Source organism: Zophobas morio, unplaced genomic scaffold, assembly GCF_036711695.1.
Source record: "Zophobas morio isolate AGI-343-1 ecotype UQ-CSIRO unplaced genomic scaffold, CSIRO_AGI_Zmor_V1 ptg000015l, whole genome shotgun sequence".
NCBI lineage: Eukaryota > Metazoa > Arthropoda > Insecta > Coleoptera > Tenebrionidae > Zophobas > Zophobas morio.
In genome coordinates, this window is record NW_026972120.1 from 237,617 (window position 1) to 257,531 (window position 19,915).

Sequence of the window (19,915 nt, forward strand, 5' to 3'; positions counted from 1 at the left end):
ATATTGGAGGTAATGTTATTAATGGCAGCAAGTCCGATCACTGTAATAAAAATAGTAACCTTAGTACGGAAATGACAACTTTAAAGTTAGTTAGAGGCTCAGAGCTGACCAGTGTTTCAACTATTGCCCCTACCACCCCGAATAACCATCTCTAGCAGCAGCATCTCCACGGGCTCATAAAAAGAAACTTCTTTACAATTTCTGCAACCTAATGGGAGGAAGAGTCAGAGGTTATAAGATCCGCTTTTAAAAATGAAAATTTTATCGACTAATGAACACCACACCATCAAATCACTCGGTCGTCCTAAGGAGGGGTTACAATATATTACTTGTCAATGTACTGAGGAGAGTTATTTAAGTTTGTTTTCCGCGATATATATTGAGAACTCGACACCTTCACTATCGAAACAGATTTGCACGCACAAAGCATCACGCCCCTACAAGCGTATCTAAGCGAAGATCACTTTCAACATGAAAGAAAGAAGTGTTCACTACCATAAATACTGATGCGTACACCCAGATTTATGTCAAAAGCATCTAGATTTATAGACTGTTTTCCATCTTTGATTCAGATATAAAAGAACTAATAATAGCGTTGGTCAGTGTCATCTCTTTAGATTCTGAAACACTCTGCAAACTTCTGCTCTGGGACTCTCGTAGGCGTCATATGCTGGGAGGACCTAATGACTGCGAAGTGCTCTAAAGCAACAGGCACATTTTTAATTTGCATATTGTAGTGAGACTCACAGCGCTATTTATAGAGGAGGCAATTACTCTATCTCCTACCGTTACACCGATTATTTTTCTTATGCCACCTATAAGAGCGAAACTGATCCAAGTACCTTCTAGGGCTAATGCTACTCACGCTGTCAGGTAGTGACAGCATGAACAGCCACCCAATCGACATTGCAACAATTGTTAGCTATTATATGTATGTATACAAACTGTCCGACCATGCCCGAGACTATAAAGAGTGTAGAATCCATATTAAAAATTTGAGATGAGTCCACAAAAAAGAACATGCGGATTTCTCTATATGTGTCTTTCAACCCTGCAAGTTTGCGACATAATGCAGGGATCGGCTTCATACTACCGGCAGAGGCGTTGCTATCCTAATTAGACGAAGTATTTAATAGCGCTCCAGCCCCTGTAATGTATTAAGACAGCTAGGAGGCAATCGCAACTTTAAGCCCTCCGGTAAACCACTAACTCTTCAGCAAATCAAAAAGACAGCGCTACCCTCTGAAAAATAGTTAGGCGACTTACCAATCAACATAACACCCCGATATTACAGTGGTAACGATAAAGAGAGCGAAAACCTTGACTGCTTATTCTGCTGCCCAGTGTCCGCCACACATCATTTTCAGCCTATATAACGCGCTACTTGAACCGGGTTTTTCTAAGTTAATAAGGCTGATGCCCTAAAGCAGGTCTACCAAAGCTCAAATCAACCCCTCAAAGCGCTACCGAGGCAAAAGGCCCCCGAATTCGTGGTTCGAGGAAGGGCTCTAAATTATTTGTGGTGCCTCGTTAACTCAGCCATGGTTTTCTGCATTTTTTCGGTGCGATGAGGAATATTGGTAGTCATGATGTTACCGAAGACTCCGGAACTGACATCTGAGACTCGTAACTACACCCATCACCCTTTCGTTGGCAGTAGGCGAGGTGGTTCAAGCAGTTATACTAAAAAGTTTTTAGGCAGTTGTTAATGCCTTTAAATGTTTATTGAAGTTGAACCCAACAACATTTTCGCTTTTCCCAGTGAATGGCACCGGCCTTATTTATAAAAAATTACTGACGCTGTAGTTCTCGACGCCGAGGAGGTCTTAACAAAGTATGAATGGAAATCTATTACGCAAACTGCGTGCCTTAACAAATTCCGCGTGGCCTTTGGGAATTACTTTTTAAGGCCGCCTGTATTGTACGTTCGCTCATTCACAGCATACGCATCTACTATCTGGGTCTATGGCTCATCGGCGTAAACGTTCTGGCTCCTACAGCAACAGAATAAACTGGCCGCCTTCCAACAAAAGCGCCCTAGTTTTATGCGCAATGACACACTGCACTACAAAGCACAGATTGAGCCAAGGAATGGCAGTATTTAAAAGCAATGTTGTTGCTCTATATAAAAGGAGAGTTGGGCGCGCTAATGGTCTTTTGGCGGGAGGACTCACTTACGAGTCAAGGGGCGACGCTTTACCGCCGTTCGTGTGGCGCCCTCTTGCATGCCAGGTGAATACAAAGTGAGGAGTATAAATCGAATGCGAAGGATGCATGGATAGTATTATGATAAATTTTGACTTGCAATTGTAGGTAACTAAACCTGTTTGAGAGCTTGTGAAACTTATTAACCCAATTAAACGCCAGGAGTTGCCATTTTAACATAATGAAAATACACCTAAACCACGTTTTTTATCATGATTAAAAATCACCTACCCGTTTTTTTAACATATAAAAGATTTCATTGGATTTAATAAAAGTAGCCATTATAAAGAACCTTTTAAGTTATCTCTACTTAAAGTTTTATATAAAGTTCCTATTTTGAATAATTCTCCTCTTTTCTTATACACTTTCCAATCACTTATACACTGATTGTATCCTATAATAAGCTCAGATAGTTTAGCTTCACCTTTCTTTTTAATAATAATAAATGTTAGACCACCCTTTCTAAAATTCGTAATGATTTCACTTTAAGCACTTACACAAACTCCCAAATATTAGCAGTGTTATTATTGAAGATAATGCTCAATATTTTTTTAGAGAATTAATTTTTCCTTTAAAAAGTAATAAAAATTAAGTACTTAACTAAGTGCAAAGTACAAGTAAGATAAAATCAAGCTGTTTAAACAAAAAAGGTATAACAAATTGTTATTACCTCTTACAACAGTACATTCCTTAAAGGAAATCCTAGTAATAAAGGTTTAACATAAATTATTTGAGAACATTACACTACGCTAATGGCAGGCTACGAAAATTATATTATCATTTACATTGTAGAAAAATTTTCCAATAAATTTAGACTATTACATATAAAAATATTGTAAATAGATAAACATGTCAATAATCAACACAGAGAAAATATTAAAGGGGATACCTTCTTACTTAAGTCCGGTTGAAAAACCAAAAAAGTTAAAAACTGAAAAACATTTTTGACCTGGAGGTATTAGTCAAAAAATTCGTGAAATTGTCACGTGCTAACCGTGTTTCCTGGTCTTTTAAATTTCTTTTTTTTCTCGTTGCGCGTTCACGTCTCCCCGCTTATATTTTTCTCTGTGAGGTTTGGTGTTCATTAGTTTTAAATATACATTTAACATACTTCTAAGCCAGCTGAAAATATGCAAATATTTGTTAAGACTTTGACGGGTAAAACCATAACTTTGGAGGTCGAACCTTCAGATACAATTGATAATGTTAAAGTAAAAATACAAGATAAAGAGGGTGAGTGTTATTCCTTTTTTTAGGTATATTTCAGCAGTCTTGGCTAACGTAGCATTTTTAGGAATTCCACCGGATCAACAGCGTCTTATTTTTGCTGGAAAGCAGTTAGAAGATGGCCGTACACTGTCAGATTATAATATACAAAAAGAGTCGACCTTGCACTTAGTATTGCGACTTCGTGGTGGCGCTAAGAAACGCAAGAAGAAGACTTACTCTACTGCTAAGAAAACTAAGCATGTTCACAAAAAAGTTAAAATGGCAATTTTGAAGTATTATTCCGTTGATAGTTCTGGCAACGTTACACGAACTCGTACCGAATGCGGTACTTGTGGCTCTTGTACTTTTATGGCTAACCATGCTGATCGTAAAACTTGTGGGAAGTGCTCAAAAACTTTTTTTAGTGTTAAAGCATAGCTAAATTCCGTGGTTATAATAAAAAACTATTTATATAAATTTTTCCCTTTCTTTGTAAGTTATAGCTTTTTATTTAACTTAATAAAGTAGGCCTTAGTTATCTTTTATACTCTTTTGTAGTATGAAGTAAGAAGTGAAAGTTATAAAAATCAAAGTAAAGATAAACTTTGCGAAGAAGTATATTATTTCAAATGCACATAAGGCATATCATTTACAGTCGTCGAACTTTATAAGTTCTATTATAAAACTGGAATCTTTTTTAAAACTTTAGTAAAGAGCTTCACTGCTTTAACTAGTGTTGAGTTCGTGTAAAGGCAGGGAGCAAAGAAAAATAATTTTTTTAAGTTTATTAGAGATATTTATTTTAATGCTTAAACTAATTTAGAATCCGAAGGTATTTAAAAATTTTACTTAGTACCCTTCATTACTCCAAGAAATTATGTGTTGAGGAAAAGCTTTATTGCACAATTCAGAAGTGATGCTATGGTCAGCCCTACAAAGTTAACTTTTTTTCTCAAATTTATTATCATTTGAAGAAAAATAACAACCGTCCGAATGAATAAGAATATCCGTAAATTTTGATAACTTTCTCACTGGCATTATAGGAGATTCTACCGCCTCCCGTCACTTTGTGGTTAATGCTAAATTTTTAGTGAGTAAAAATACTTAAACTATTGTTAGTCACAATATATATAAATTTAATTATTCCAATAAGAAAAATAAAATATAACCCCTTTTCCAAAAAAAAGTCCACAAGCGCCTGAGCAGCTTCCACGTGATAGCGGGCACTTGAATTACCTCTAACAAAATAGACTTCAGCATCTAGAAATAATATTAAATTAAGTAAATATATAGTGAATAACTTTTACAGATAAAAATCTGCTGAACAAATTAAGGGATAAAAATAGTTAAAAGAAAGGGTTTTTTTAGCGAACTTTGAAATTTTTTTAACCATAAGCCTTTACAAGTAAATCGTAAGTCTTTTTTTGAATAAATAATTATTTTTTTTGAAAGTTATATAAACCTTTTTGTTTCTTTTAAATGGTATTATAAAAAATAATATTATAAACAAAAAATGAAATTTATAACAGTACAAAAGAATTAAAAAACGCTAAAAAGTAAAAGTTTATAAGGTACAAATTTTTAAACCTAACATAAAATAAGCTCCTACTTAATTAAAGTGTGACCCCTAATTGTAAAATTATAGCCCACACTATGGCTTTAGTTAAAGAATAGAGAAAAGTTTAAGGCTAAACCGGAAGAAGGATCGATTGCTTGGATTAAAACATATTTCTGAGTCCCAGATTCGATTTCTACAGATTTCAGCTGGCGTAAAATAGAGGAAACTAGAAAGTAAACCAATATACTACTTTTAAACTTTTTATTGATAAAGTGATTACTCGTTTGGGGATCGTTTTTAGTGGAGTCTACAATGCGACTGGCCTTATTCAAGGCCTCTACTCGCGATCTGTCTTCAGATGAAGTGGTATAGCCAGTAGAACTAGCCATCGTTTTTAAAATGTTATTTTGCACAAAAATTATAACACTCGTAAGTCCTTTAAGAAAAAAAGTTATCAATTACAAAATGACTAAAAGTAAACTTTAAAAGACTGTTTTTACACTTTAAATGACAAAATATAATAATTTCTATTTATATAAAACTAGGCATTGGAAATTTTAGTAGACAGACTCCTCACTTTAAATAACTAAATAAAATTATTAATTACAATTTTATAATTCTATTTATCTAAATTAACTAGACATTACATATTAAGATAAGTCTTAGGGTAACCTACCAAGACTCGAATATAAGATAAATGAGCGATGCCCCTACTATTAAAGTCGGCCCAAATAAAGAATATTCTGATTGGGTTTTCTCGGAGGTAAAAACTTTTAAACGTCAAAGTTCTTACTTATTCGACTATTGTACAGAGGGTAAAGTGTGGCGATTTAAAAAACTGCCAAAGCTTTTTTGAAGTTTAATTTCGATAAAGTCGGTCTGTTACTTGTAATATTATAATAGGGAAATATAATGTTGCAATGAGTTACATGATATACAAAGTTTGTATACATTATTTTTGCCAGTAAATTATATTTACATGTTGAAGAGAACTCTACATTTCTGTTACAGGTCGTTGGAAGTTGGCAAAAGTAAAAGACCCATAGATGTTTAGAAGACTATTTTTCCGTTAGATGGGATTTTTTCCTAGCTATAATGTAAATACAGAATACAGTTTCGTAAACTTTTATTTTTTACGTTTTTTAAGCTCGGTTTCCACCCAAGCTAATGCCCCATGCATAGTTTGTAAGTTATCATGTTTTAACCTGTCGGTACTCCTTTCGCTTCAAATAAATTTAATTAAAAGTGACATGTACAAGATATAGTTGAATAATGATCCCTTTCTAGTTAAAAGCTTCTTTTTTTTAGCTTTTACAGTTGATGGTATGATTTACCTAGCGGTAAGTGTTAAATAAGATAGATTCCACGCATTTGAAGGTATGCGCGCCCTGCGGTTTGACTTTAACTGATAGATTTAATCTATTAGAAATTACATGAGAAAGGAGTGCATTCCTTTTATAAATCTATTTTTTGGTGATGAAAACATTTTTATTAAAATTTTTTTTTAAGGTTTTTGGGTTATTATATGCGACACTTAGTAAATTTTAAGTAATAGCTAATGATCTGATGAGTGAATGTACTACCTGGTTTTTTAGGGTTCCTTCTTCTAGAGAAAGCACTTTAGAACAGTTATGAGTTTTTATACATTTTTTAAACAATAATAGTTCTTGCAAGTTTTCAATCATTCTTTTTTTAAAAATATAATTTACATACCTGGCATTAATAATTTGGTCGCCAATACTTTTTAACCGATGCACGACCTTAAATTACTTTCAAAGCTTGCAGCAATCAGATTATATAACTTAAGGTTCTACTTGCTGAACCTAAAATTCGCGATGCCACGTCGCTGAGTATTCGGAAAGATCCTAATTATGGATGTGGTAATTTATATTCATAAATTATTAACTTAACTACAATTTTTAGTGATAATACTTTCGCTTTTTGTACTTCCTCGGCAGGGAGTCCTACCAGTAATATAAATATCTCTTTAATAACAGAACTGAAAACACTATATATAAATGTAGCCGGGTTTTATTCTAAACAATTAAATGTTTAAACCTTTGTACTTCTGTAATGAGCAAAAGCCATGTTAAAGCTTCGTTTTAACATCATATGTCGCTTTTAATGTACCAGTAGTATTTCTTATAAGCTTATCGTATATGAAAAATTAATATAAAATATATTTTTATGGGGTTGAAAAATCAATTAGATTTACAAAGTTCGCCAATAGTCAATGGGGGTTGGTAATTCTGCTTTACCAGTTTTATCGATGAAATTTTATAAAAAGGTATTAAATAATTTCCATATAACTTCTGCAAGGAGCTCGTCAATCCCATACTCCGCCCCCTATATCAACAAGGCTTAAAGTTTCTCTCTCTCTACACAGCCTTTTTTTCTTATCGACATCTTATCATTTATAAATTGTAAAACACTTTTCTTTCTTCTGTTAATATTCTTTTAATTATGTAATCTTTAGAAGCTTCATCGCTGAACGCTGCTTAAAGGTTTGCTAACTAAGCTAACAGTAATAAAAAGTTTTCGGTACACAACCGTAAGCCTTTGCTCGAAGTTAGAGAGAAATTCCTTATTCGTGCAGTATGAATTTTTTCCTCTTCTGCAACTTTGAAGCAGTTATATGTATAATAATTAGAAAAGTCAGGAACAACGCCTTAAAAATAGTTAATTCTCTTAATGTGAAGTGTACAGTTAACAAAAGAAACTTCATTTAACATAATACGTATTTAGAAATATCACTAATACTATGGCAACATTTTCTTAACAGTAGAATGGTCCTCGAAACAAATTTATATGAATTGTAAAGAAGCTTAATGGTATATCGTAATGGACACAATTAGGGGGTTTATTTTTTTTTTCATATAAAGCGGGTTGGTAAAGAGATATATTCCCTGATAGTAAACTTACTTCGGGTAGTACAACTACAAGTGATTGATACTAAAAATAACTTTGTAAGCGAAGTTAAAAGTTCTTACTTCAAAAGAAATACAAATACAGTGGTTTATTAAAAATTTTTGCACTAAAAAATATTCATACAAAGGGGCGGTTTAGCTTAAGGTGTTATATTGCAATGAAAAGTATTGTTTCGAAAGAGCCTGCACACGGAGCGAGGACGCTAATGCCGGGGGTCAAAGGTTTGAAGAGCAGAGGAATACGTCATGTTCGACTGATTAAACAAAACATTTAGCCTTCCTTTTCGCGCTAAAAAAAGCTTACCCTTGCTCCATAATAGAGGGTATAAAGTTTGAATGAAGCAAGTACGTAATTTATGTGCAGTTGTCCGGGCAACCTAGAGTCGAAAATATCCCCTAAAAAACTATTTTGCTTTTAAAAAGACGCGAAATTAGAAGAGCAAAGCATTTATGCTTGATAAAAAACGCTTTATTTCTTTTAATTGTGTTCATAGTAAAAGCTCACAAAACAAAGAAAGTTAGGATTTAATAACTTAATAAATGATTTACTGCACCCTCTAGGTGGGCGTCCACCTTTTGGGGTGGTGGGAAATCTAACAAAGATCATTGAAACGCATACTTAAGACAGTTAGTTCGTGCCCACCGACGCAACTCTCTTTTTCAAACTTTGATAATTTCGTATTTACACCTTTCCGTAAAATTGAGACCTTCTATTTCGCCGTTCGGGGCCACTTTCTTAAATATTTTCTCCTTCAACCAAAACCATAATACTATATAATACTCGCTATTCATAGTTTCGTTTTAACAGCTCCAGAGGGCGTTTCAAATTATCAACAGGTCGTTTTTTTTGGTACACTGTGAGCAAATGCGGTACCCATTTCGAACAGTGTTATGCTTAAATGATTTTGCAAAATATAGCCCACACGGTCCATTAATAGCTTTTCGATGTCAGCTAACTTACGCAAATTCATTTGATGATCACCGAAAATTTAGTGAATTTTTGAGGTTTTGGAATAATCACCTCATATGGGCTCTTAGAGTGTTCAGCTTCATCTGTGTCTGTACGGCCTCGTTAAAACTCAGCAAATTACCGACAAATCTTAGTTTTTGACGGATCAGATTCCTTATAACACTTTTCAAGCCGTTGCTGAGTTAGAACTTCATTTTTTTCAATCAAAAAAACAGCGCTTGTTCAACACAAAATTCATTTTTATTTTCTTGTTTTTTAAAAATAACAGAGGTAACGTCACTAAAATTACATTATCTCGTGATAACTTATGGACGCTGAAACTTTGATACGTATCTTTGGAAGGTTGCCGCTAACTGAATATTGTGTTTTCTTTAGAGGGCAGCTATCGGTTAATCTCGGGACTTTTTAGGCGAGTGTTATATAGTGCGTTTTTATTATTATTCATAAAGGTAATAAAAGGCCGAGTTGGTAATAATACAGTCTCAGCGGCTTCCTATCTTTGAATAACTATTTATAAATAACTCAGGTCAATAGCACCTATGTACTTTATTAATAAACTCGAATACTTCTGAATTTTTTTTTTCACTGCCTAAATCAGGGTCAATTGTTGTTGTGGCAAAAACTTAAATTAACTGAGAAAAAGTACTTCCAAAATTGAAAAATTATACCTAGTTGTAATCTTGCATATTTGAATAAAAACCCTGGTTAAATCGGGATAGGAGCCGAGTTAAACTTTATTAAAATTGGAAGCAAACTAAAACTACGCGCGTCTATAGAGCGGATCGCGTTCTGTATATATAGAATTCTCGGAAATTTTGGAGAGATCTGAGCCAATCATTTTGTATTTTTTCATCCAATGGGTGGTCAAATTTTATTTAAAATTTAGTAATTTTGGGTTTCCTTTTTTGTAAGAAAACCAGAGGTTCTGTTTATAATTTTGCTTTATTATTTAGAAAGCCTACCTATGCTTAAATGTTTGTTAAACCCTTCTAATTAAATCTATAACCTTCTTTTTTCTTGGGTTATAATTATGAGAGAAAAAAAGGGACATAGTTTTAAGGAAAGGGGTTACTAAGATAAGCTTAAAAACACAGCTAAAATAAGATTGAAGCGATGTAAGTTTGAAAACAGTCATAATTTTATGAAAACGTAACAATTAAGCTCCATAATACTATTGAAAGAAACGATATAGTTTAAATAAGTTTAGACACATGCTCAAGGTTGTTTATAACAGTAGTTAGGCGTAAAAATATTTTTGAGGTCTGTGTATAATAGAGGGTAGTTGCAAGAGCAGTTTTCACCTGGAATTATGTAAGTTTAGTTCGCGCACCTGCTGCAGTTTTTACTTTTTCAATATTAGTTGTATAGTCGCCTTGGCGTGCTTGGGGTTGGAAGCGGGGTGGTATAATGGTCAAATAAAAAAAATCCTGTACTGTCAAGTACTTCGACTTACCTATATTATATCTTTTAACTGTTTATAGTGTACTTTATATAATTTTATAAAATTTAAAAATCTGATAAGTTTTCTGCTCCTAATGCTGTCTTTAGTAAGTTGATAACATTGATTTATAAATCTTGATTTTCCTCTGAAAGAAATGAGGCAGGGGACATAGTATTCCTACCGAAGCAGAAACAATTTTTTTTTATTAGAAAACAATATAGAAAAGGTTTAATATTTGTTTGTACTGAACTGACTCAGTGATTCGCTTAAAAAAAGGCTAGGGGTTCAGTCATTTTGAAATTCCAAGAATTTCGCAAAAGATATGTTCGCTAAGCAATCATGCAATAAATCACATTTATTTTTTACCGGTACACTTTAAAATATATATAGTGATAACTAATACCTTCTTTGAGGAAAGATGGGTTTTATTTATAGACATATGAGTGACTGCTAAAATTACGAAGGTAAAAAGTAGCAAAATATATGGCTTTTAATTAATAATGCGCCTAAATGGTTTGATGAATGCAACACCTACTCTTGGCTTATTAAAAAATTAGTTGGTATAAAATGCATAAGAATTAACATAGGTCGTAAAGACACTATTTCAGCTTTATCCTTAAATAAATGACGACCCTGAGAATGCAAGAATTACTTAAAGACTCTGCAACCATGCCACAAAGTAATACAGGGAAGCTAAGACTAGTTCTTATTTATTGTGAAAATATCCTAAACGTATGCTATTAGCTTAAAATACTATTTTGCCTAATGACCCTCTAATCTTAAGAAAGGGCTTAAAAAAACAAATAAAAGTTACGACACGGATAAAAGCACAACTTCTCTTTTAAGACCTAATTCAAAAGAAAGACCTACCATCTCGATTTGGAAGACCATCCATTTAACACAAGAAAGGTATAGTAGTTCATTATTAGAAGCGCCAAGTGATTTAGGTTTAACTATTAGGCAACTGGAAAGGGCTTTCATACTTGTTAGTAAAAATTTAACAATCAAAAAGGTGTTTAGTACAAAAGGACCTGGATTCCACCTCGTAGTTACGGACGCAAGCTTTCAAATTAAACTATAGTGCATAACTGTTAAAGGGGTTAAGGGAAAGTGGGTAAAAGGTTTATACTTTCCCAAAAGAGAAAGAAATTAAGTTAAAGCTAGGTGTAACTTGGCGAACTATTATAAATAATAAATAGCGAACTTAAGTTCAAATTACATAAAGGTAAAGTATTGATTTTGTAAACAAAGTCAAAGCCCAACCTTAATATTTATTTAAACCCCTGGTTAGGGCTAGCTGACTTTAGATGCCTAACCATAAACTAACTATTAGTACAGAGGTATTCTAATGGTAAGCATATGCTTCATAAGTAAGATGTCTATAAAGCATGTATATGAGGTTACCAGCCCTTAACTCTGAGTCATGTAAGTTTGCTCTAATTTAAAGATACTTGTAGGCAACCGAGTGCAGACTAAATTACTGTTTTTCTCGGTTTATTTTGTGACTGTACACTGCCGAGTGGACAAAGATTTCTGTGTCCCCAGACCACTTCTCGTACAAGTGTGATAGTGCGCCGAATATGACTGCTGTTATCCCGCCACGACTGCTCTCGGCTCTTGGCGAACATAAATAGTAGTTCAAGTTTCAAATGCCATCCGCAGAATGCGGACTATTCTTGGTTGTAGTCTTTTACTTCTATGATTCACCGTGTCATTAGTTGATTTACCTATGCTATTGTTACTATGCGGTTGCTTAACTAAATTCGGACGCTTTTGACAAACTAACCTCAGAATTGTGATTACATTATCTACTCATTCAAGATCTAAACGGAGAATAAGCGTGCACTGTGAATAGTTATTGGTGGCTATACACTATTAGAAATAAATACAAGTACATTATGTTTGTCCTAGACTTATGCGGGTTTTATATTTTTCATGTTGCTAACGGCTTTATCTTTGATTTTATTTGATTTAAATCTCGTGATGTTGTATTAGTTGACTTTTTAATTGCGGTTATTAACTTACCGCAGCTTCCGCATAACATAAATTGCATTGCCTTCTGCAACCATCTATCCCTACAGGTGGTTGGGCAGCGTATTGTAACTAACTTGACATTAATTTTATAGGCTAAGCAGAGCGCAAACGATGAGTATTTGCGTACGAAAGCAGTTGTCATGTTATCGCCTCGAATAAGCATTGACAAATAATTTTATGTGCCATTATTGAGTCATTATAACGTTTAGACTACTTTTTACCATGGAATATGAGTTTGGTAAAAGACTATTATAACCAAAGTTAACACAATCGTTAATATCGGAAGCTGTTAAAAATCATGCTAGTGCGAATTAGCTACTCATTGGGCGCGGAAAGTATCTTGAGCCAACTATGTATAAGTAGCCCCTCGGAGCAGTACAGTACTCCTTCGCAAGAGCAACAATGGTGACCATTTTCACAAGGTAACTTGTGTCTCTCTTCGACGCTCGTGGGTCTCCTTTGTAACTACTTTATTTAACTGATTTGTAGTGCTTTAAAACTTAAAGATAAAAGTAAACACTAAATGAAGTTCTACCCTCTGATCGCCTGAAAAAGGCTGTGGCACTAATAACAACTTTTGTAGAATTTAATGCTTAATAGTGACTTTAAAAAGTTTTTTACAATTGATTATATATTTTTTATTTATAATACTCTAAGTACGACAAAACTATACAGATCTAAAAATGCCGTTTCAATTGTTATGTCATTGGCCTGACAACCTACACCGAAGATTCTATAAACTATTATAATATAAGATAAACCTACGATTACGGTAGTGCGAAGAGAAAGACCTCTTGACAAATCATAGCAGAAACGCTATCTAGGTCCAATTCACACTTTAAAACTTCCGCTTTGCGAGTGAAATTTTCAAAGAATGCAAGAAAGGGGCCAAGTTCGCTAATGTGCTTTATACTTCTCAGCGTCAAAAGCAATTTTCTCCTCCCGAACTAAAAAGATACACCAAAAAAATACAAGCGAATAATTATTATATTTAAAACTAAAATTCAATTTATGAAAGAAAAAATAAAGTTAGGGGCTGAGAACTTCATCTAATAAGGTATCACCCTCGACTTTGTCCTTTATATAATCTCTACTACTCTCGGGAAGCGCAGGACTGCTGAAGATAAAAACTGAATTCCGTACCTAGCAAGAAAGATGAAATACACGATACCTCGCTTGGATGTGGAGATACAAACGCTCCAATAATGGAGTAAAACAGGACAAAGGGGAAGATGTAGAAGATTTTGCTGAACAAAAAAAGACCCACTGATGCCTTAGTAACCAAGAAATAGTGAACTTTGTGTATCAAACTTTAAAAATAAGATGAACAATTTAAAGCGCTCGACCGGAAGGGAGGAAACCAGATCCAAAACTTTACAACAAGAGAGAATGCTGGACAACCTATCATCGTCAAATTCTCGTCCAACTTCTAGAAAGTGAAGCGCATCAACTAATATTTTCTCCTAACAAGTCCCCACAGGTTTCATAACTAAAAAAAAGGTATACATAAAGATAATAGCTAGAACGCTACCATCTCAAATATGAAAGAGGTCCACCAGGAGGTCAAGGATGCTGGAGAAGATCGCAGCAAGGCAACTCTAAACAAGAAAAGGACCTGGAATATCTTAAATGTACTGATCAATAGAGACTCGAGTAATCAAAGAAAGGACTTTGGAGTGAAGCCGGCAGGCGTTGGGATGCTTCATACACTCGACAATTTTTTCCATTATATGCGGAAGCAAGTGCTGAAACTGGTCCATCTGGTTAGCAAAGAGGATGAATGCTACACGGTTGAGCATAAGGGCCCTCTGCCCGGTTTCCTGCTCCAGATTGCCGAAAAGTCCCAACGGATTCACACCGCCCACCGACCACTCCTGGTCTGCCCAAAACAACAGGAAAAAAGGAGTAAGAGAAAAAAATCATACGCTCCCGAAAAGGTACCAAGAAGTTCTTCCAATAAAGAGGTATCGTTGTTAGTAAGGTTCTTAATGCAGATGCTCCAGAGCCGCAGGCAGATTTCTGTAGTTCTAAAAAAGTTGGGTGCCATAAATATGTCGTGCACTTCTTTTTTCCAGACGTCGAAAAAAGAAAGATTTTCGGTGACGGATGCAATAAAATCCACTACTTCGGCTTGCGCCCAGGGGCGCACACCACTAGTAAACAATAGTAGTATCTAAGCAAGACCTATTATATGACAACCCTTTACTAAAGCTGTTCCTTTCTGACTGCAGTAAAAACTGGACTGAGAATACTCGATATGTAATATGTTCTGTCCTTGTTCCCCCGAGGAAAAACTGTGAGAGGAATAAGAATACGCGAAGTCGGGTGTAGTTGAATTATACTTAATTCAATGGCCTTTAGAAACCGTGTTGTAAATATTTTCAACGCATGCGCCTTCTCGGAGACCTTATACACAGTAGACGTGTTTGTCTATTACTCGTAAGAAAGCTGCATCCTAAGATGACTACAGACCTTGGAACAGGAAAGGGTATCATTTAGTATGGCCATCGAGAGCATATAGAAGACTTCCTATAAGCCGAAGCGCTTAAAGGAAGTGGCCATGATTGTCATTGTTCATTAAAACTACCTGTGCTGGACGAAGCAAACGGCGGTCTCCTAGTAAATTGTGCCGATCGACACACACGCAGAAACAGAGATATTGCCACAACAAGGAGTTCAGTGCGAGAGCAGAAGAGTTAAGCCGGCGGATTAAAGTCAGAAGGGCTTCCCAGATGACCTTCAAAGCTTCGCCGTCACACTTCATCAAGTAAAGGTGGAGGAACTGGCGGTGTTTATTAGGGCGGACAGCGACGGTTACACATAAAGCACCCGACCTCTAGAAGCGAACAGTCAACAGGCTGCTCCTTGCGCTCCAGTCTGCTTTGAAGGCATTGCACAACGTAGCCCGCCTCTCTTCCGTGGAACATAGTTAGCATATGAATAGCAGTATCCATTCTTTCTAAGAGGCGTCGCTAAAAATGTTTTTTTAAAGAAATGTGAAGCTGAGAAAAGACCGGTGGGTGCACGGGATGCACGACATAATTCCTTTAAAGAAGGGCTGACATCTAGAACAGTAGAAACAGAGTAGTCTCAAGGCCCCTCGGCAATTATACCAGGATTGTCTGCTGGCCATAAGGAGAGCACTGAGGCGATAAACTGTTCCGGAAAGTTGTAAAACATAATGTTCAAAATATCTAACACGAGGTCTTTTAGTGTTTTTAAGGGTGCCTCCTAGAACTTCAGTTGTGACAGGCAATAATATTTGCGCGAAAAATAGCAAAAGTTACAATATGGTGGTTCCGGGCCTTTATACACCCAACAGCAGAAAGCAGACCAGCAGGCCATAACGCTTTGGAGGAAAGGCCTTCATTCCACAAAGTAGCTAGAGCTGGGCCAAGTAAAGCGAGTGACCCAAGCGCCTAAGGAAATCTATATACTTTCAGCCATGCAACGAACAAGAACGAGGATAAGCTCCGACACATCCAGGGAGTCCTAAAACAATAATACTTTACATAAAAGATAAAGCCTAAATATAGAAGAAGGGACCAGATTATAGGCTAAACCTTTATTGCCACACTGGTAAAGCCTAATATTCATTGCACTAATAAGGCTGAAGGCACCTTTAACAAAAAGACGCAATGAGCGCTTTCAGGGCATTAGCGTTAATATTATATGGGACCTGATGAACTTCCGGACAACTCAATTTTTTCCATGCGGTCTGGGCGTTTCTCTTGGGGGATGCAATAGCGGAGGAAGCCTACCCCATGCCGGGCATAAGTAACAACAGTACTGCAGGAGACGTCAAAGTGGTCCATTCACCTTTAAGGCCCTCTAGCAAAATGACTGGGTGATGCGGATCGACGGTCAACAAGTCCAGCTTATAACAAAACATAAACTATTAGCTTTGAAGCGAGTGCACACATATGTGCAACGAGCACAGACAGCACCGAGTCGAGGCAACGGCATAGGGACTGTATAGACAGAGTCAGGAGGGCAGCAGAACTCGTACCTTTCAGATTTTTCCTTTAAAAGATGATTTATAATAGCCAGCGTAGTTACCCATAAGCGGTAAACAGTTCATAAGGTGTTCTATCCAGTACTTCCAAACTCTTACTGGCTCTAAACATTTGATTGCTAAATTTAATAAACATGCACGGATCATAGAAAAGCATGCCTTGCAGAGAAAATGCAGTCTTAATGGAAGTTTCATAGGAGATTGTGCAGGTAATAGATGATGAATCACACATGTATATGACAATCAAAAGAAACTTCAAACCCTCAAGTAAAGTAGGCTGAAAGGGAAAAATCAATGACTGAAAATAGTTAAGCTGAAACCAGCAAACCTGTAATTCGAAAACGTTAGATAACAGCGTAGAAGTTAAGCAGTAATGAAGGGTCTCTCGGACAGTTGTCAACCAAGAGAGTAGTGCAGCAGCGCTTTTTGTCTCTTTGCAGCTTACTACAAAGCACGTATTAATAGAAATAGGAGGCCCACTGCCAAAAGTACCAGAAGCAAGTGCGCAAAAAAGTGAGCTCACTAGGTGACTGGCTTGTACACGAAGTTTGGAATTAAGTTGGCGCAACGATAAAGAAGACGACGCCCGAAATTCGCTTTGTATAATCCTGAAGCCTCTGTTAGTCAAAAAGCAGTCTCGCATGAACGAAGAGCCGCAAAGCACCATACTACAGGAACGGCGAGAAGAAGAAAATAAGAATCGATATTGGTAGGAGAAGTGATATCTACAGAAGAAAAGGAAAAATAGAGCTGCCTGGTAAGGCGTAATAATTAACGAAGTATACTCAAGTTATCTAACTGGATGGTGTATAAAGAGAAAAGGTAGCACGCTTCCGAAACATGGACGGTAAGAAGTGCATTCATGAATTCGCATGGATGCTCCCTTATAGAAAAAAGTAATATATATATTAACCAAACAAAAGCGTTAATAAACCTTAGCAAGGACTGAATGGAGTCCATCGCGTATTGAAGTTGAGCAATATCAGTTCGTCTCTCCAAGTAAACAAGAGTTTCCCAAGGGCCACCACCTTCGTTAAGGCGACGGCGGGTTGAGGGATGCAGAAGAATTTCCAATAGCGGGTGAAGAAGACTAAAAACCATGGAAACAGGTGCTTTACTAGAGCGCACCGGTTAAAATATACTTACGAGGGTAAGTTGGCCAAGGCTAGCGCCAGCCAGGAGTGGGCTTCATGCTGGACGGTGACGTCCTCATCGTGGATCAAGTCCTTCATCAGTAGAACTGCTCTTTTTAAAAGGACGGTTCCGTCCTTTCCGCCTTGAAGACCACCTACAAAGTTAACGAGAGGCATGCTAAGCGGAAGCGAGTCAATCAACAACTCAAAGCGTAGAAAAAACCGGATAAACGCCAGAGCGTAGAAAAGCGAGAGGCTGCGGTCAAACGCATTTGCTAGGTATATAAGGTTGCTAAAAAAACAAGCTGTTTTTGGTAAAAAAGGAACCTGTTCTGGGCTGGTAAGAAGTTGACAAACCAGTTTCTCGCAGACAGAAAGATCATCAGCAGTGCACCTGGCGTGCAGTCGATGAAGCTCTGCTCAAATGACGTTATCAAATATAAAATGAAATATTAAAAATTAAAGGGACTTAAGAAATCTGTAACTATTTCGATGGTTTCAACATGGCTAATAGAAGTGGTGGGAAGTAACCATCGCCACAACTAAAAGAGTAGAAGCGAAGTGTGTAAAATAAGAAAAGGAGAAGTACAATTTCGGCTGCAGTCGCGAAAAAAGTCTCTGCATTGTAGACTAATGTCATATCACAGGCCATGAAATCGGAATGACATCGAAAAGCTGAGTGTACTACAGCCCACATGGGCACCTTCAGTTTCAGTAAAAATCAAAAGAAAGAATAATGGAAGGGAGCAAAAGTACAAACTCTAAGAAGGGCCAAAAGACTTTTACAGAGGTCCCTAACCCATGACCTTCCAGCAATGGCATAACTGTCTGCAATGTTAACCTCTGCAACTAATAAGTAAGAAAAAAAGTAAAAAACGTTCTTGAGCCTGCACACCCGCTGGAGTCTCTTCTGGTATCCCACACTCATAGCCCGTAATATCTTCGCCATCTATAATTGTTGTCTCCAGAAAAACGAGAAGAAACTTGAAATTATGACGACCTGAGGCGCAAGCAGCAAGTAGCGACCCCGTTAAGAAAATAATACTTGCAGCTATATTACAGTGCTCAAGAAAGAGAACAGTATAGGCGGGGCTAGAGGCTTCTCTCCATTCTACAAAGGCAGGAACAAGGCGAATAGACAGAAGAGTGGATAAAAATCTAGACAGTCCATAACAATATGAACTCGTTTTCCATCTCACTTTCTATAACCTAGAAAAAGACCTGAAAAAAGTTACAAGACAAATCAGTTGCTTTGACTCAGCAGATTTTATGCGCTCAATGGACTCCAACAACTTCGCACAGAGTTTGTTCAACTGTAGAAGATGCACCAGCGGCAAAAGGTGGCATTGTGACTCAAGGCACGTGACAAGTGCACTGAAAGTTTGAGCAAATGCCGAAGCCAGTAAATCGGTGCTCCGCAGTTTACTAAAGTCCATAATTTGTAGTGTAAACAGAAAAATGGATATGACTTTAGTGTATGGACAAGCCGTCGCCTTAAGGAGGTGTCAAAAGGCTAATGAGTTAAAAAGAAAGCAATATGTATTAACTTTAGCTTCCGGCTCGCCACGGTCCACAACTTCCGGGCTTGGACAGGTGCAACCTCGAGGTATATAACAGTGACTGCTCCGTAGCAGTGGCATGGAATACTTACGCTTCTTCTCCACAGAAGAGGTGAGGTGCTTAAGAAGCGCTTTCGCATCCAACAACGAAAAGAAATGGGTCGCTGCTGCAAGGACTTTTTCCCACTCAGCGCTCATAGTTTCTGCAGTGCTCTTTAGCGACTTTAAAACTGGATCGACAACCTCATCGACGATGTGGTTGCCAATCTGGATTCACATGGCTTATAGGGAAAATGAGGTGGGCACTGGCAGGCGAATAAACCTCCGACTTCTCCACTAAAACCACGAGCATCTTATAAGGCATAGCAAGGGTGGGAAGAGGACGGGCTTTCTTAAACTCGAGCTTAATAGCTTCCACAAGGTGTTCACGCACATGGTCTTTAAAATAGGTAGCTGCACAGTAAAATTCGCATGATTGATTTCTGCCAAAATAAAAAGTAAGCTTTGATTAAGGACCCGAGACGGTTTCGTGAGGTCCAAGAAGCCATTTATAAAGACGGCGATTCAGGGACATGTCCCTCTTCAATACAATGTAAAGTGCTTTGAGAAAAAGTAAACAGCAAGCATAGGAGTGTAAGATTAAAAAGGAAACACTAAACCAGAGGTAAGCACTAGCTTTAGATTCCTTCCACTTAAGCAGCCCTAATATCGAAGTGTCATATAAAATAGATAACCCTCAATCCAATAAAGGTATTACAACCTTTTCAAAGGAAAAATAATTTATTAATATATCCAAAACGTTTCTCACAACGAGCACATTGTTGTCTGAAAGGCACTCTGAAAGGGCCGATGCCGCCACATCCA

At 36.7% G+C, this 19,915-nt stretch overlaps 3 protein-coding genes across 6 annotated transcripts; 1 reads left to right on the top strand and 2 right to left on the bottom strand.

Moving 5' to 3' along the window:
• The first annotated feature begins 3,282 nt into the window (after positions 1-3,282).
• On the top strand, positions 3,283-3,858 carry LOC135129338 (ubiquitin-like). Its single transcript, XM_064056485.1, has 2 exons — positions 3,283-3,438; positions 3,500-3,858. Exons 1-2 carry the CDS (start codon positions 3,336-3,338, stop codon positions 3,850-3,852), a joined length of 456 nt encoding a protein of 151 aa, XP_063912555.1. The 5' UTR covers positions 3,283-3,335; the 3' UTR covers positions 3,853-3,858.
• Positions 3,859-4,253: 395 nt separating this feature from the next.
• Positions 4,254-5,694, bottom strand: LOC135129333 (14 kDa phosphohistidine phosphatase-like). Its single transcript, XM_064056484.1, has 6 exons — positions 5,649-5,694; positions 5,253-5,408; positions 5,109-5,198; positions 4,584-4,674; positions 4,401-4,493; positions 4,254-4,345 (listed from the first exon to the last, which is right to left on the bottom strand). Exons 2-6 carry the CDS (start codon positions 5,359-5,361, stop codon positions 4,264-4,266), a joined length of 465 nt encoding a protein of 154 aa, XP_063912554.1. The 5' UTR covers positions 5,362-5,408; positions 5,649-5,694; the 3' UTR covers positions 4,254-4,263.
• A 7,300-nt stretch (positions 5,695-12,994) lies between these two features.
• Positions 12,995-19,749, bottom strand: LOC135129348 (uncharacterized). 4 transcript variants are annotated; one of them, XM_064056497.1, is made up of 42 exons: positions 19,711-19,749; positions 19,568-19,651; positions 19,374-19,504; positions 19,144-19,318; positions 19,040-19,092; positions 18,714-18,985; positions 18,493-18,650; positions 18,388-18,441; positions 18,253-18,335; positions 18,082-18,195; positions 17,962-18,034; positions 17,820-17,908; positions 17,716-17,767; positions 17,506-17,647; positions 17,294-17,449; positions 17,145-17,242; positions 17,024-17,084; positions 16,852-16,967; positions 16,688-16,803; positions 16,519-16,636; positions 16,404-16,463; positions 16,292-16,353; positions 16,164-16,221; positions 16,024-16,101; positions 15,891-15,964; positions 15,782-15,836; positions 15,632-15,732; positions 15,458-15,575; positions 15,359-15,409; positions 15,179-15,303; positions 14,932-15,126; positions 14,817-14,873; positions 14,687-14,750; positions 14,551-14,638; positions 14,286-14,497; positions 14,015-14,223; positions 13,876-13,959; positions 13,674-13,807; positions 13,516-13,617; positions 13,389-13,461; positions 13,136-13,291; positions 12,995-13,084 (listed from the first exon to the last, which is right to left on the bottom strand). In XM_064056497.1, exons 2-42 carry the CDS (start codon positions 19,623-19,625, stop codon positions 13,064-13,066), a joined length of 4,296 nt encoding a protein of 1,431 aa, XP_063912567.1. In that variant the 5' UTR covers positions 19,626-19,651; positions 19,711-19,749; the 3' UTR covers positions 12,995-13,063. The 4 variants fall into 4 exon arrangements, with proteins under 4 accessions (XP_063912567.1, XP_063912566.1, XP_063912565.1 ...); XM_064056496.1 differs by having other exon boundaries at positions 13,389-13,458; positions 19,040-19,318; XM_064056495.1 differs by having other exon boundaries at positions 19,040-19,318.
• Between the last annotated feature and the right edge of the window lie 166 nt (positions 19,750-19,915).